This window comes from Buceros rhinoceros, unplaced genomic scaffold (assembly GCF_000710305.1).
Source record: "Buceros rhinoceros silvestris isolate BGI_N320 unplaced genomic scaffold, ASM71030v1 scaffold44516, whole genome shotgun sequence".
NCBI lineage: Eukaryota > Metazoa > Chordata > Aves > Bucerotiformes > Bucerotidae > Buceros > Buceros rhinoceros.
In genome coordinates this window covers 1154-19512 of record NW_010416568.1, presented here as the reverse complement: position 1 = coordinate 19512, position 18359 = coordinate 1154, and the positions used below count along the sequence as shown (strand labels likewise).

General features: G+C 38.5%; 1 protein-coding gene across 1 annotated transcript; it reads right to left on the bottom strand.

The window, feature by feature from the left end:
• Positions 1–3840: 3840 nt before the first annotated feature.
• On the bottom strand, positions 3841–16403 carry LGI1 (leucine-rich, glioma inactivated 1). Its single transcript, XM_010137832.1, has 8 exons — positions 15951–16403; positions 15501–15572; positions 11527–11598; positions 11352–11423; positions 7133–7204; positions 5686–5855; positions 5099–5263; positions 3841–5013 (listed from the first exon to the last, which is right to left on the bottom strand). Exons 1-8 carry the CDS (start codon positions 16139–16141, stop codon positions 4196–4198), a joined length of 1632 nt encoding a protein of 543 aa, XP_010136134.1. The 5' UTR covers positions 16142–16403; the 3' UTR covers positions 3841–4195.
• Between the last annotated feature and the right edge of the window lie 1956 nt (positions 16404–18359).

Sequence of the window (18359 nt, the reverse complement as noted above, 5' to 3'; positions counted from 1 at the left end):
TGAACCTGGCTTAACTTCTGTTGTGCCCTGGCAGGGCCCTGACCCTGTCAGAGGGCAGCAGCCTGCTTACTGCCCCGTTTGTGTCACCACTGTTAGACTGATGGAACAGACACATGTCTAAAGGACCTGCGTGATCCTTCATGGTAACGGTAATACTTCCTTGAAAGGGAAGACTCCCAGACTCTTGAGACTTGCTGTGGGTTTTTCCACTCTCCCTAGCTGTAACATTCTGGGTGTGCTGACTTCTCTGCTTCCTCCTGGTGCTACTATCAATGGTGCTCATCAACAGTCTGAGGACTGTTCGTTACTTCTATGGTTTAAATATTTTTTATTTTCCATTGAATACTAACACAATATATTGTAATGCTCATATACATAAAGACAGCTGTTAGACATTTAGCTTCCCTTTAGAACATATCAAAGCATATAACACATATTATTAACTATGCTAATAATTGTTTTCTGGCCTCAAGTGTATTTTGAATGGCTGTTATCACCCCTTCAAATAAAGTTAAATAAGAAAATTAATAGAAGTTATAAGTAAAATGCAACTACAAACCAATAATACAATTTATCCCTATTTTGGTTTGGTTTGTTACCTTACAGAACAAGGTAACAAACTAAATTTTCTTCTTAGTAGGAACAGTGCATTTTGGAATATTTTTTCATTGAAAAATAAGTAGAAACAAAAAATCTGCAAGTTCTAGACATTACAAGAGACAAAGAAGAAAAGCTACACATGGTGTAATATCCCTTCCAGAGTAGACAAGTGTATATTCTTTTATATTTGTGCTCTATTAAAAATATAATGAAGTAGCTGTAGGAATACAATACAATTCCATTAACAGTTTTTTCTGTCTTAGACATTAACATGTCTGAGCAGCATCAAGGGTCAGCAGTGTCCATTAATAACCTTCAATACTGTCTTCCATAATACTTGTAGTACTTTACATACTTTGTTAGTCATAAACAAAACAATTAGGGAGTGTAGAAAATTCATTACAGCCACAGAAGACAACCAGTCAGCTGCAAGTAACATAGACTTTGCTGAAAGAAATGGATTTTTTAAAACAACATTTTAAAAAGTTATCAATGTATGTATGATAAAAGATTCTATTTTAGTTTTTGTCTGAGACTTCCACTGATACCAGAAGTACCACTGAGCAGAGAACCAGGACAGAATATGGCCATATGCTCAGAGGAGCTGTTAAAATGCCCAGTCTTTGAAATTAGGAAGACACAGCATAGGGAGCCACCTAATGAGACTTTACACTCTTCTACGTTAGGGATTATGAGTTCTGTTCTAAAAATACCCCAATTCCTTATGCAGTGCAATGAAATGCTATACTTGCACAATAAGAAACTGGCTGTAGTCCCTGTGCATCTCCACCTGACATAAATTGACTAGAGAAAGGGATTTTCAAAAGAGAACAGATTTAGATTCAGCATTTTATAGTGATTAGTTGACCTTCCAAAATGACATAGGCATTAAGAACTTCCCAAATCATTACAGTATGACTACAGGTAAAATTTCCCGAAGGAACAATGAAATTGATAACACAGTTGTGCACTTCAGCATATTAACCCAGCAGATTAATCCCTCACCACCCTCCCCTGTACTGTCACTAGTTTTACAGGAATTGTAAAATTCTAGTGACTCACACCCTTGCAGGCTTTTTATCTCTTCCTTTAAATCCAGGAGTAGCAGTGAATTCCCACAAGTCCATCATATTATTTCAGAATAAGTTAACTCAGGAAAACAATCATCGCACTACTATAGCATAGGACATATAGCTGGCTGGCTCCAAAATATAATTCCATGAAATATAACCTTCTCAAGGTACAATTGTGAAGTAATATATTGGGGTATAGTGTTTGTTAAATAAATGTTGGTAGCAGATTAGCAGGGTTATCCAACTCCCCTTACACTCAGCCAGATATCCATAATACGTCCATAATGAGAAGGATACATAGCCATTATCCATATAATTGGATAGAGAGTTCATGTAGGCAAGTATAATGGGAGGAATCAGATCAAAACCAGTACACATCATTCAATAGGACTTTAAGTAAAAGACCGAAACAAAAGACAGGATGAAGTAGAAAACCCTTCACAATTTGCTGGTAGATTGGAGACTGATTGGTTCATGACTTTCTATTTCATTCATTTACCACGCAGGGTGGATTGAAGAAGAGCTGGACTAACTGAGCTGGCAATCACAGATGTCCAGCCAACATTGAGAAAAAAAAAAAAGTAATATTTGGGTTCATTTGGGGTTTGAAATCATGTTCATATAAAAGCTAAAAATTTATAAAACAAACCTGTCAAGCAAGCGATGATTTATTAAGATGACTTTTTGAAATGTATTCATTAAGAAAAATTTTGGAGCTTTCAACTGTGAAATACATTTTTAAATCTTTCTAGTCACACTGTACATACTTGTGGAATAGGTAGTTATTAAGCCAAATGCTGACCAGAGCATAGGCAGCTATGGATAAAAACGCATCAGAAAAATGAACTTATTAGAGTAATATTGTTTACATGGGATTCTTTTATTTTCAGATAACACTTATTATTAAAAACCCCCTCTGTTTTATTACAGAAGCGTACTGTTTAGAACTGGCTTCTTCAAACAGACGTCTTTTTTTCTTAATGATTTTTTTTCTGATACGGATGCTCTCAGCAGCACCATAATGCTCAGCCATTTTGGGGGTTTCTGTGAGTACAGGGAGCAGCCAGCTTGCAGAACCAGCTTGTGCAATTAGCCGGCATGCATAGTATGATAAGTTTTATTTGCCAATCAACATCTGTGAATGTTGGAAATGTTAGACATGTGTATAAACATATGCAGCATTCATGTATCTATTCTGAAGATGGCACAAGGTTGATAACTTCCAGTGAAGTGCAAAGGTGTTTAAAATCAACTTGAGATCTCTTCCTGAGCTGCACCAAATGATCTTCAGCAGCAGTATAGGTTTCTCACAAGTGATACACAAAATATTATTTTAACTTTGAGTTTGTAATAGATTTTCATGCCAAATTCAGACTTGGCATAATTTAACAGATATAAGTAGCTTTCCTGGAGTTGCATATGCTACACCAACTGAGTTTGTCCTGCCACGTTCAAAGTTCCCTGAATTTCGGAAGTATCTGTTAATAAACTTCATTGCAAGATAGTGTTAAAAATTACTTCACGTTCACTAGCTTCATTCAGAATAATGAATAAATTCATTGAAGATTAAATACTTGCAATTACAGTGGAAAGAATTGACAGGGACACATAGAATTCATGCAAGTGATTTGTGACAGTTCAGATATAGAAATGCTGCTGGCTGAAAAACAAGCTGTGCTTCTAGCCTTCAGCACAGTAACAGCTCCAGTGTTACACCAGAGATTTGCTTTGTGCTGCTTAAGCACGAGGAGGAGAAAGACAGACCTTTACATCACCTTTTATTTTGTTGACTTCTTTGTAAATTTTTAGCAAATCAGGTACTTCCAGCTCTACGTAGTACAAAGCCCCATCCTACAACTGTGTAACTGAATCCTCTATCCTACAACCAAATTTATATAACTGAATGCTTTTTTCTGAGTGGAGTCCTGTTTAAATCAGTGAAGCTTCACAGAAATGCAAGGATATATCCAGGCGATAATTTATAGGAGTGTGGTTCAACGCAGTATTTTTATCAAGAATTTCTTGGTATATATAAAACCCACCTGATCCTTGATATTGTGCATCTTCCATGCAGTACGACTCTGCATTGGGCAATGTGCCTTCTGGGGTTTATTTCATATGTGTATAACATATACACAAACAAAAAGTATCACCTGCAAATAATATGTGGAATGTGAAAGACACAAAATGTAAACATTTTATTTGGCAGTTGTTTCAAACAGGTGAATAAATAAATGGAAAAGTACATCTTCATTTTCTTTATAGCAACAGATGCAGTTGCACATATATTTACATATTGTGGATGCAAAGAACAGTTAATTTAATTTCTTTTTGTTAAAAAATGCAACTTCCAACACCAATAGACTTGACAATTAAAGATGAAGATACTAGTAATACTTTATTCTAGCAATCTCAACTTTTAAAGGCATTCATTTGGAAGTAAGATAAGAGAGTCATCATGCATTTAGTTCATTTTGTCCACTTATGGTAGAAAGTCTGATGAAATCTCAGAATTATGAGTGTCATGCGCTTAAGTCAACTATGACATGTTTATAAATCAATGTAGTTCCCTTAAAACTTGAAGCAAAGAGAAAATCTCGTTTATCGATGGAGACATGTATGAAAGATCTTGGTGCCTGTACGTTTAATTCTTGAAACTTCACAAATTTTGCCTTTTCAGCAACCCAATAATAGACTTGAGTGAAAGAATAATCACTTCCAAGAATGGCATATTGATAACTACGTATCTGAAGCGGTTGGAATACCATTGACCCTCGGGATGGCATCCTTTGTAAATCCAGGAATGCTGAACCACCCCATTTCATTACTTTAGAGTCCCCAATAAATCTTGTTAAGCAAATGTATACATCCTCTTTCACTTTGAAATGTTTCACTGCATATGCATCTTCCATATCTTGGATATCAAAACGCTTAACAAATTCATTCGTTCCTTTGTTCCATTGATATATTACAGGTCTCTGGGAACTACTTGACAGAATTAAATGCGGTTTGCCAGATATTTCAAGATACTCCACATCAGTATCTCTGTACCAGGCGTGCAGAGACTGATGGGAATAAAATCCATTCCCATTCCATTTGTAAATTGTAGTGAAACCAGCCTTTGAACTGTCCGCCACAACAAAATACCAGTCTTCAGCAATCTTGAAAGTTTCAATGTCATTGGGTTTTCGGATTTTAAGGATTTCAATATCTTGAATTTTTATAAACTTATTAGCAAAAATATCTCTTTTATATATGTGGGAGCCTCCAAACAGCTGTGCAACAATGACATACAGCTGACTCTCAATAACTATAGGTTTACACACAACAGTTGAAGTACCTACAAAAAGAAAAGTAAAAGACAAGGTTAGCACCACTTTTTGGATCAGCTGTTGTTAATGTTATTTGTCAAGCAGTGTTCATACCTGTAATGTTGTCGTAATTCCTGAACATCACTTCCACATGGTCCCATTCAAGAAAGATGCATTTTCCGGTAAAAGGCTGAGCAATAACCACATGTTCATCATTCATGTATGAGAAAGTGTCTACTGATAGAGATTGGTATGGCAGGGACTGATAAACTTCAAATTCTGCAAAAGTGCACACAACATATGGTAATTACAGAGATGCTTTCCATCCAGTAGTGAAACAACATCTGCTTAACAGATACCAATTTATTACAAATTACAGTATTTCATCACTAGTAAAATTTTCCTGTTGATAAAGGACACTGCAATTTGTTTTTCAATCTTTCTCAATTAAAAGAGGTGCTGTTTTCTTTCCCCGTTCTCCAGATCCTTATTTAACATATTAAAGTCTGAGTAGAAGCTGCAATACAAGACCCCGCTCCCAAGTGATTTGTGTGTCAGACTTACACCTGCACGGAATTCATACTGATTTTAATGGAAGATCCATCCTGTATGCAAACTTTCTGCAAAAATGCACCCTAGAATAAAAAAATATATACCTTTGGCTTTAATTTAGCAAGATTAAATAATTTTAAGCACATTACCTGTAATAATGCAATCAAATTCTTTCAGAGAGAGGCTATTGATTTTGCGCTTCTTATATTCTGGTGGGCTTTCACAGTAAATGTCTTCAACTGTTGCATTGGTGCTGCCCAGCCATTCCACTAACCACTTCAGTTTGCAGTCACAATTAAATGCATTGCCTCTAAGATCTCTACAACAAATAAACAATGCATTGAAAATAAGTATCAACTCGTGTTCTTCCTTGCAGGACAACAACAAACTGGGCTTTTGTTAAGTATATGCCCTCTTGCTTATCCTCTACTGATGCCTTCCTGGCTTCATTTGTCATGACCCATAGTTAGATCTATGTACCAGAACCCACACAGATTTACTTACATTAAGGTAATGAAGGAGAACTTAACTTGATGATCGGCAGGAAATTTTTGTTGATTTCCCCAAGTTTACAGGTGCACAAAAGCCTTCTGACCTGTTGGCCCCATATTTCAGCAGGTTCTTTTGGATTACCCTTTCTCAATAAGAGCATTCTAGATAACAAACCCGTTAGATAATGTAATCTAATGGTCAGCCAGTTGGTATTTGCTATCTCCTTTAGATATATCATTTAAGGCTTTAGAATATACAGTCAAAGGAATTCTGTCCAAGTCTTTCACAGCTGTCTTCAGTCAGATTTCAGATCGTATGTACAGGAACAGGCAAGCGCCAGGACCAGACTGTGTAACCACCTGGCCATGATCAATCATGCCAAGTAGTGCTACCAGATTACACTGACCATCTCCACATCTTAGTACTGCAGCTCTACACTATGAATTCAGTCTACCTGGTTAATACAGGGAGCAGGAAAAGTATGTTCTGTGCTCATTATCCCCAGTCAGGTGAACCAGAATTGTGTGTGGCAAACAGGACATATTTCAGAGAAGCAACTATAGGATTTATCTGTTTCTCTGCATTTTGTATTTTTACTGGTATGTAAGTGCCATGATGATGATGATGAAGTTACATATGTAAGCAAGTTCATGTTTTGGTTTCGTTGCAATTCAATTTAGCATGGGATATGATACTTGTTAAGACACATACTTTGTGATAAAAGAGAGCCTTCCCAGAAATTACTTGTTCATAGAAATGTTACTCCAATAAGAACCTTCAACCCTGCCCTCATGTCATGCTCTCTAAGCATGACACCCCTAAGGATACTTCCTTCTTATTCACTAAGTCTTAATGAATGTGCAGCTTTCTTACATAACTACTAACAATATTACTTATCTTTGTAACTGGTGGAATATTCAAAACTAAAGCAAATTATCAACAACAGTAGACAAAACCCAAGCCTGGACATATTGCGTAGCTTCTACCCATTAGTAAGATCCTGTTACCGGCTATCAGTTTGAATAGTTAGTCAGAATGCCCTCTAAAAGAATCTCTTTATATTTTCATTTAATTAATAGATTGATTAATTAATTGCTTTCTTACACATTTGTTAAAGAATCCAAGCCTTTGAATATGTCTTTTGGAAGAGACTGGAGATTATTATTCGCGAGGCTCCTGTAAAAGAAGACACTTCAGTATCAGTGCTATTTCATGAAATCACACATTTCTCAAGGCGCAGTAGTGGGGGGTGGGGAGGGGGTGTCTTAAGGTAAATAACTCTGATATCTCCAGCACTTAGTTGTAAAAGATTACTTTTAAGAATAGTCTTTACTTTGTGACTTTTTCTTCCATTAAAATGCCATGCCTCTTCCTGCTTTCTGACTCTCCAGCAGCCTTGCAGCATTTACAGTCCTTCATTTAGCAGCATAAAAAGTGCAATCACCTCTGGTGTCTTGCCAACACCATGATTTTAAAACAATTAGTCACAACTAAATCTACTGATGTTTTCCTTTACCAATGCATAGTGTTCATATTACTGCAGTTTCCCCCACTTGCTCCTGTCTCTTCTGGAAGGAAAATCTTAAAAGTAGGTTTCATTTCATTTGACTTAGGTTTAGCTCATAGTTTTTGGAAATATGCAGTAATAGACAAGAAATCGCTGATCAGCATTACTTTCTTTCCTGGAATGTGTGTGTCTGAGTACGTATGTATGAGACCAGGTTAAAAAAAAAAAAGCCATTAATTCCTGATTTTTAATGTGGGGAAAACTCATTTAAATTCAGTGAGTATTCTAGCTAGTTAAAGTGACATGGAAATGTGAGCAGGCTTTGAACAAGCAATATACTAAATTTCAGTCAGACACATCTGTGCGGGTCCACCAAAGGTCTGGGTTCTCTGAGATGTCACTGAGGGCATGACAGGAAAAGAATAATGTTGAAGGGTATAGCTTATGCCTCTTTTGTAGAACAAAATTATTTATTACTTATGAGAAAAAATGTAAATGGAAAGAAATCATTCTACTTTAAGATCCCAGTTAGACTAGTAGCTAGTAAGTTTTAGAACCTCTTGTTTTTCCTTGTAAATATTAAAGTTATTTATTAACGACAGTTCCTCTAGCCAAGCAAAGACACTTGGGCATATACTTGTATTCAAGAACAGGCCCATACATACTAGATCTGCTGCCTCATTTAAAATCACGTGTTTGCCTTATCAGGAATAGTAAACACAGGGTGATGTCATTAGTCCATTCTGGCTCACCACTTTCAAAGTACATCTGATTGTAACAGTATGGTGTATGGGCCATGCGCTTCTCTTACGCTTAATTTTACACTCAAGCAATTCTTTAAAAGTCAGGTAACTCCTATGGAGAAAGCTAAGTAGAACTGCAAGCTAAGGCAGTTTTAATGCCCTATATATTCTTTGTATATTATATGGCAAACTGAAAGGGATGATGTATTTGGAAGCAGCAGTGGTTTTCCACTGCCATAGGAATATGACTGACAGAAAAAATTTAAATAAAGTTTATGAATTTGCCAATTTATGGATGAAAATTGTGCATTTTATATTCCACTGTTAAGAAACATACTTATATATGGCTTGCCTAGATGGTGCTGTATGTGGTATTTGATTTATAACAAGAGAGTAAAGGTTGAATCAAACATGCAGTTAAACTTATGGTTGCAGTTCTGAAAAAAATGCAATTGAAATTATACATTGTGCACAGAAATTATTGTCCAATCCTAACGGTAAGATTTTGACATTAAATTAGTAAATGAGTTAAAAAATGCCTTTTTTCTTTAAGTTTTCTCTTGCAACTTTTTTTGTGTTGCATTATGATAAATACTGGATGGCTCAGTTTAAAATAAGGAGTTAATCACATTATAAAAATGCAAATGTTTGGTTAGCATACTGCATTGCAAAAGTTACGTTGTGAAAATGAAGTGAACAGAATAAATAGAACAAAGTTCATCTTCCCTAACTTCATGGAACTCATTTGTATGCTTATTTACTATGATTCTTTTTAATAAGTACACAAGTACTCTCCTGTTTCTTAAATAAGAAATGCCTCAGGGTGCCAAATGACATTCTTAACATGTATGTGCGATTTTCCCCAAAGGGTGGGGAGTGGTTCTGCAACTAGATTAAACATTCAGTGGTTCATAAGCCTGCCTCTGCAGTTATTTTCTGTAAGTTTCTCATTGTCTTCATGAATAATGCTCCATGCACAACAGCAGCATCATGCACAACAGCAGCATGATGCACAAATCTGTGTTCCAAAAATGTGCATGCAAAGCACAGGCAAACCACAGTGGCTCCTCAAATGTGGCTCTGTATTTTGTACATGTTTTCTCTTACAAAACTTCTGAAGCATCCCCAGAAAACAACGTAGCAAGCAAGACAAGATGTTACTCTTGGACTGTATGCTCTGTGGAGAAGAAGCTGTGCCTTCCTCTGTGTTAGGAAAGCAATTTGCTCACTGGCAGCAACAGCTACTAAATAAGTAAATGAATATAATAAATAATGTAGTGGGCCAATTTGTGAAAATAAAGCTATTCATGTGCATAAACATTTTGAAGATAGGGTCCCAGCTATGAGCCTTACCCAATTATCTGTCTTTTTAAACAATACTATAATTATGCCTACACCTCTAATAACGGGGTTTATGGGATGTGCACAGCCTGTTTATATACCTTTCTCCCTCTTCTCTCTCCTTCCTCTTCGTCAGACCTAGAGCCATTCTCTAAGCAGCCTTATCTACCCGAGTCGTCACAATAGGCTTGGTTTCAGCCAGCTGTGAGCCTTGTCCGTTCTGACCAAAAAGGGAATAGTAAAGTGTTTTATGGTACATTGACTATGTGGAGAAGGATGTGGTGAATTGCAATTCAACTGTCATATTTATGCATTAACTGTTTAAGATGGAACCTTTGCTTTCTCTCCTGTCAAAACATATGAAAGAAAAAGTTAAATGACCCTGTTTCAAAACCCTCTTGGAGGTTATTGTGTTAAGGCCAAAAGGTCAGAATCCACTCCCCTTGCCTATGACACACACCCCAAGATACATCCTTCAGCATGCAAATGCTCAGAGCTGGGTATAAACCCATTTCGGGCACACTCCAGATGTTTTAGCTTCCGTTTTTTACAGTAGTTTTGTATTTTTAATCTTTTCTTACAGTACACATTGTATTTTCAATATATTTATTGCTTGCTAAAATAAAATCGTTGTTAAAAGATAAATTATGTAAGATAAGAGACAAAGCCTATCTAAAAACTATCTTGCTAGCTCAGAGCACAAGGATGCTGCTCTTGTCTTTGCCATGGAATGCTACAGGTGTTTTGTTGCCAGGGTGTGTCTCACCTGCTGAGTACAGCATGAGAAATGCCTCCGCTGGCGTGAGCATGGCAAGCTGTGTTCGTTAGCCACGTTAGCATCCAGAGTGCCTTTGACTAATTTCCCCTCTCGACTAATGCAGCAAGGGTGCTGCAGTGTGTCAGAGGGCAAGGGCTGGCCGTGTTTCCAGGATAGCCGTAGGGCCGAGCAGCACCACGAGGAATGTTAAGCAGACATTGATGTCAGTGTGTGACAGATCCAAACTGTGGGATGCTCTTGCTTGTGGGCAGGAGAGGACAGAATGCAGTGCAGAGCTTTGAAGCCAGTCCTGCTGGAGTCTAAAAGCTGCTATGCCCTACAGTTAAGTGGAAGAAGTAAGTCATAATAAATGCACTTTGTTGCAACTCTTCTATTTAAAATTGTTCAAATTTCAAATTTGTTGTGGTCTAATTCTACTGGATACGGTTAGTGGCTGAAGTGAACACAGGTACACACAGTGATGGCCCGTCCTGGGAATGACTAATATTCTCCCAGTTCCACACCAGACTGGGATACCTGGGAAGAGGAGCATGTCCACCCCTCAGCCTCTCACCACTGTGGCACCTCAGTGCTGACCACAGCTCCCACCTTCCTCCTCTCCAAGTCCCAAACCGGGACTCACCTCGTAAGTGCCAACTTTCCCACTTTCCCACTCTGCTTTCTCGCTGCTCCTACATGCTCAGCTGGAAATACCCAGTGCTCCGAGCAGAGAAAGTCAGGGAGCTACTGCCAAACACGTACTGTCTGGAAGCTGTTTGGGTCCTGGCCTTCTACAAATACCACAATTTGGAAGTCTTTGGTGGAAACACAAAGATTAACATTCTAATTCAATGACTATTAATACCACTTAAACAAATGTGAACAAGCTATATATCAAAATGCAAAATTCAACAACACAGTGGTTCAGTTACTGTATTAAATATACCAAGTAATATATTCAACCACTTTACTTACAGGTGAATTAAAGATTTCAGTCCTCTGAAAGTATTTCTTGAAATTGACTTAATGCTGTTGTTCTCTATGAACCTGTAACGGGTCGTAAAGTCATTCTGGTCAAAGCAAGGCCTGGAACTTGGAAGCCCACCCACTCTATTCAATAATGCCAGGAAATATACTTTTGTCCACTCACAAATATTCTAGATGAGGAAGGCCCATGAAAGCATCATCACTAATAACATCGAAAGTGTTGGACGTAAACAACCTGTGTAGAGAGATGCAAAGCAAAAGACCATTAGGTTGTTAGCATCTTTAGAAAGTGGTTCAGCAAGCCATGGTTGGCCAGATATCCACTGCCTGCTTTCATGGTTTTGTCTGTGCAAGCACTACAGAACTGTAAGACTGATACAGTGCACCACAGTCTGGTGCAAAGGGAAGGACCCAACAACTAGTTGCTTTGCCTACTGGGGCCATCTGATAAAATTCCATTGACTTCTGTGGGATTTAAACGTGGGTTTATCGTGCCAGTAAAACAATGGGATTGTACAAGTGCCACTGGATACATACTTGGACAACAATTAAATATTCAAGTACTACAGAGGTCTAAATTGTCTTGAAGAACACTTACTTCAGATGGCAACACAGGGAAAGGATCCAGCTGGTTAGTCAGACATCAGGCTGAATTTGCACCACTGACAGGCAGGAAAATCCCTTAACTTACAACTTAAACTTGTTAGCATATTTGACCTGAGGGTACTGAGAAGTTACTGAGAAAAAAATGGAAAATCTCTTAATTTAGTCAGTATTCAGAACTATTTTTAACACCACATTATACTTGCTGGAGATAGCTCTCAGAGTGTGCATGTATTTTTCATACATCTACCAGTAAAAATACGAGCAACACATTTAATTTTATGTAATTTTGTAAGCAGTGGAAGTGGTCTAGCATTGATTTTTCCAGCCTTATTTATGCTTATCAGCCACATTTGCATTTGTCCATTTTAATTCAGCTCTGGAGAGCCACACCCTTAAGATGGTGAGGCATTGTCAAGTATGATGAACTTTACTTCACCCCTATCTAGAATACTAGATGCACATCTATATTTTATTCAGTTGGACCTGATGGATAAATAGATTTACACTATGACATCCTTAGGCATTCAGGAATGCAAGATTTCTAAGAATGATTTAATACAGTTAATGAGTTAATCTTTATTTTTGAAGTTTGCATTAAGAATAAATTGGACTTGATTTATTTTCTCACTTGGCCATTGCAGACTGTGCTTTTTCCACTTTAAATATGTTCCTTTCTATGTATGAAAAATAAAAGCAAGAAATTCTTTCTTTTTTTTTTTTTTGTTAGAAGCATACTTCTCTTTCTTAGAGAAAATAGTATTTTTGTAAAATCTCTGAATCAGAAGATAAATTTAGTAAATCTGCTGCCTGCAACTAATTTTACTTTTCTGATGTGATTTCACTGCATAATTTTCCCTTGTCTGCTCTCTACCCTCCTTGTGATTTAAAGAACAGGGTGGTATCTCTTTAAATAGTATAGCCAGGCTTATAGCACAGGTCTTGCACTTGGTGAGCTCATTTGCCTCCCATCTCATACCTCCCCCCAGTGTCTGTATCACGTGTTTGATGCACAAAGTGGCTTTTCTCCCACTCTCTGACCCCAAACACCAGATTTGCTTGATCTGTGACCCACCAGCTAGCTACTTCTGGGATCAGGGGCTGAAGATACGGCACTGTAGCTAGGGACTATACTGCTTAGCAGGAACTGTATGTACACTGCTAGCAGGCACGGATCCTGGTGCCATGATTACCTCCCTTCTTTCTATGGGCTTTCATGTCATCACTTTATAAGGGCAGCCTCAGCATGTTGCTAATACACAGAGTTATGAGTGCTGGAGATGAGAGCAGGGAGATCTTCCCTACAGTTACGGAACACTCCTGCTGGCACTTCACTGCAGTGTGTAGGTCCTTTGTATTTTTGTGGTCACATGAAAAGCACGGAGCGCACCGTCCACACTATTCAATAAGAAAAGATCTCCTGGCCTGGCACTTACAAGTAGTGTTTATCACAAGACTGATTTTTCTAGAGACAATTGCCACTACTAGTAAAAATAGTAGAAAATAATAATAGCAACGGATACATTCCACACTCAGCAATGTGTGGCTGGCATACTGGAGATTCCAAGTTACATTGTTGGAGACTATTACACAGAAATACAATAGGCTGCTAAACCTTGTTATTGGCTAAATTAAACCTACCAATACAGTTATAATCATGAAAAGCTATAACTTACTGTAATTTTAAATTAACCTGAGTTTTCCATTTCTTATTTCCCTGACTACCTTCTGCCAAAGGTAGAAATTGTTCTTTCCCACATACAGACTGCAGTATTGGCCCCTTGCATCTAAGGTCTGAGTTTAAGGACTCATTTGCCTTAGATCAGCAGCCTGACTTTCCAAAGATGGCAAGCAGCTCAGTTACCATGTTAGAAATATATCTGGAAAACTGTTCAGCAGTATTTTTAGAAATGCTATGTAGCAGAAGTAAATAATCCGTGGATTTTTTGCATGATTTTAACAGATCTCTCATCAAAGCCCATAATGGGACAAAACCTGCTTTTCTAGGGTTGGAGCTTTTGTTGAAACATTGATTAGCAGCATCTTAGAACGTGTGTTTCACTGAAGTATACAACAGATCATGCAAATTATTATCATTACAAAAATGCCAAAAGCCATTGTCAGAGACACAGACCCCACTGTAATAACTCAAAATAAAAAGACCGTGTCTGTTCTACACCACTCTGTGCAATTCTGCCTCCCCTGCCAGTGAGATCGCTAAGTGTAGGTGGCATATCGTAGCCAAGAGAGACGATGTCCTACTCACTCTCCTCAGATACAAGCTCCACCACTGCTTCTATTTCTTTTTTCTTTCCTTTGACAGGCCCATTGCAGGAATTAGATGAAATGTGTCCCTTTTGTGATCTGTGACCACCTGGGAAAAGCTTCTCAGGAATAAAGCACCATGGAAAAGCTTTCAGGTTTCCATAGTAACTGCATTTACCTATTTACCCTGTATCCAAAATTGTACAGTATGTCTGCACCTCCTTATCAGCTCCACTTGAGGTAGCAGAGTACAGCTAGGGTCAGGGCTTCTGCTATCAGTGCACCAGCAGTTTGATCTAACAGCCATAGGGCTCCAGTGTATCACCACCACCTCTGACCACATCCAGAGTGCACGGGAACTCATTCTGGGACAGAGGTCTGACTCCGGTTTTGATCACATCAGGGAGTCTGTCTTGACGGATTTCTGAAACAAATCTGGGTGTGTGTCAGGCTGGCAGCACATCCACTATAAACAGTTCAGGTTACACCCCCTCTACCTCCGTATAGCTTGCAATTATATAATCGTATGCCCACATTTCTAGGAAAGCCTGTGATCTTGTAAAAATCCTATATAGAAAAACATCTCCTATTTAAACATCCCAAAATATTCTCTTCCTGCGTATACCTCATCGCAGTATTTCATTGTGAAATAGCTGCTTAAATTTTTTAATGGAAAGAAAATAATCATTGCTTTTGAGTTTTTTTCTGTAAGAACATGAAATAACAAATAGGGTCAAATCCAGGCACTACGAAGGCAAAACTCCCACTGGAGTGACTAAACTTCCACAGAAGTCAATGTCAATTTCACATGGAAAAAGACTCCAGCACCTGTCCCACTGCAGTGAAGGGCCTGATCTGAGGGGTTCTGAGCTCACAGCCGATGGGAGTTGGAAACGGGCAGCTTTATATGGGGATCAGGCCCCAGGACTGCAGAAAAGAAACACGAGTAGTTGTTGCAATGCTCAAGTCCCTACTGTAATATTAATTAAAGTATGATGAAGATAGCATACGTTCTGTCACCAAACACTTCAGCACGTAATCATTCAAAGTAGCGCTGACAACAGATAGCCTTGCCAAATACTAAGTAGATACACTTTGAAAAAATTAAACATGCACTATCTTTCAAATTGCTGAAAAGTATTGTATTTTATCATCTAATGAATCTTCTCTTGTTGTTTCTTATAAAATTAATACCGAGACACTTTATAGAATATTTATGGATACATATACATTTCATAACAAAAACTGTATCATATAAAAATTTCTCACAGAAGCTGCAGAGATGGTGTGAGCAAAAAACTCCCTTCTGGGATTTTAGTAAAAGCAGATCTCACAAAGGATCTGGAAAGAAGAAAAAAACAACCTTATATTAATGTAGTCTCATATATCCATGGTTATAATACTGATCTGGTCATCACAGAGCAATTTATTTATATAAGTAAAAAAAATAAAAGGCAAAAAAACCAATGTTACAGGTTTCATGTAGTATAGAAGAAGGTATAAAATGGGATGTGTGCACATACACAGACAGACAGACAGATGAAAGAAATGTAAAAATCAGGATTCAAGGATGCAGCACAATTTTAACACATAAGCTGATGATTCTGAATGCTGAAGGTACTCCCTGCAGCAAGCATCCTTCTGTATGCACTGAAAACACCACACATTCTAGTTCATTTTAAATCATAAATTAAATAACCAAATGCTTACAGCCCTTACAGTGAGATAACATCAGGCGGAATGATGCGAGGAATAGATCTGGCATTTTCACATAAAGCATTATCTTTGGTACAAGTACACCAGGCAGGACATTTTGGCTTCACTGTTTTCTTCCCTTCAGTCAGCAAAAGCACAGATAAAAGGCATAAGAAATAAGCAATTCTTCTAAAGGGTCTGCTGGCATTTCCCATTCTTTTGATCCGCTCTCGTTCCAGCCAGTTGAAAGAATATCCCAAAACATGAACAGGGGTTCTTTATTCAGCCATTGGATGTCTTTCTATAAGTCCAGGTCAATATTTGTCTCTGCTTTCCCAACCCCTTTTCTTTCTCTTTCACTCTGTTTTTGTAGACAGAAACCTGCAGCTGATCTGTATGTTTCCACTCACTCAGGCAACGTACTGCTCAGAGAAGAGACCTGCGAGGTGCTGTAAGATGGGGAAAATCCAACCGGCTGAAGGAAAAAAAAAAAAAAAAAAAAAAAAAAAAAAAAAAAAAAAAAAAAAAAAAAAAAAAAATGACTTGCATCACCACAAAAACACTGAGCACAACACGGCATTAGATTGCAAAGTGATGTAACTGAGAAATACACTGCTTTCTGTTTTCACAGGGAGGCCCTTTCCCTGTTACCAAAAATAGTACAGCATTATGTTTTGCTGGTGGGTGGGTGAGTGGGTGTGGGGTGGAGTGTATGTGTGGGGGGGAGAAATCAGTCATCTCTTACTGGATCCCTACAACCTCGTGAACCTTTGAGAATTATGCTTCACATATTGCAAGCAGCAGAACTAACGGCAGTATCCACAGGAAAATGAAATCAAGTGAAGCCATCAAAAGCATTGCTGCAAGAGCTGTTAGATTAATTTTTATCCTTAGCCCTTATTGCACATATTTGTACCACTGAAAAACAAGCTGCCACACATGGAAAATATTACGGAGAATGCCTACAACTGTCATTCCTAAACAAAATATTTTCTCATGCAAAATAAACCCCAACTCCTCTTCTTGGGGGGGGGGGGGTGTTGTTGTTTTGTTGGGTTTTTTTAGAAAATTATTTGTTGCATGTTTTCTGAGCTAGTTAAATTAAGTGGATCAAGCACCGTTCAAAATGGACAACCTTAATTAAAAGTTCAAGTTTAAAAATGTATTTGCTTGGAGACTAGTTTGATCATTTTAGATGGAAAAAAGAAAATTGATATTTAAACACCAGCAATGTTAAATCTGTAGTTAAGAATGGACCTTCTCTGAAAAGTGACAGGACGGGGACAGATCTTGATGGTCATAACGAGTTTTTACAACACTGCCTGGAGGCTGCAATTGAAATGAGTGCTAGGTGCAGTATGAATACTCTGTAAGATGCAGTCCTCAGCCAGAAGACTTTACAGTAAACTACATTAAATATTTTATAGGCCGCTTAAGCAGCCCCTCAGTGTTGTTATATAAGGAATGGTAAGACAAAACCAATGAATGCCAAATAGCTGAAAAGCCATATGGGATGATTTTATTTTTTCCAATACCGGATTGCTATTAGAAGAGTTTTGCAAACTTTAATAGGTCTCGACATTTCCCCGTCAGACTGGCAGCACTGTTCACGTTACAGAGATCACAAAGCCTGCTAGGGTCAACCTGATGTACAGCAGTTTAATAGAGTCGTGCTCACTATTGGCTCCTTCATGGAGACGCTGACTGGAGGCATTTGATCTCCTGATGAGGAGCTCTCTCATGACTTCTGGTTACTCCTCTGATTCTACACGGCCACCTGGCTCTGGCCCATTGCCTCTGCTTTCATGGGCCATGTCTGACTTCCTCAGGCCCCATGCCAGCAAGACTCCAGTGCATACCCAGATATGGGTGTCCAGCAGAAATTGCATATGCTGTGGGTGAAAGATGACAAAGGGGAACAACAGCCTGCAAAACTGCAAGAAACTGTTATGGACACTAGGCAGGACCCCAACGTTGCTGAATCCTTGCCTGGATAGTGGCTCAGGTCTTCTCTCCGGTTTGAGAGGAAACCCACAGAGCTCACACCAGGTGCTGGAACTGCATTGTCTGAGGTACTGGGGATGGCCAGAAACATCCAGAAAGCTTTTGGAGGCACAGGGCTACCTCCAAAGGTTCTTCTGGGAGAGGACTTTGGTGCCTGTGTATTGGCACACTCCTCGCCAGGCACCTGTGCCTGCAGAAGAGGGCAGCTCGCACTTTCTCAGCTCCCTTGCTCTCTGTGGTGTGTTTTTTTAAAGCTCTTTATTAATTTAAGTGCGGGGCCATGTTTTTGCTCTTAAGGAAATGTTCCCTGTCAGCAGTCTCTCCTGAAGCACGATTGACTTCAAGTCAGGGTGATACAGAGCTGCGTTATTTCTGAGCCCTTCCACCTTCTGTAAGAAAATGGTGCAGAATTACAGTAACCAAAACACT

Bases quoted from the DNA above. Each gene is read 5' to 3' on its own strand.
- LGI1 (XM_010137832.1), bottom strand. From the start codon at position 16,141: ATGGGAAATGCCAGCAGACCCTTTAGAAGAATTGCTTATTTCTTATGC. The intron at 11,424-11,526 runs GTGAGTGGACAA...GACCCGTTACAG, and splicing joins CTTCCTCATCTAGAATATTT to GTTCATAGAGAACAACAGCA. The intron at 5,264-5,685 runs GTAATGTGCTTA...GCACTTTTGCAG, and splicing joins ATTTGATTGCATTATTACAG to AATTTGAAGTTTATCAGTCC.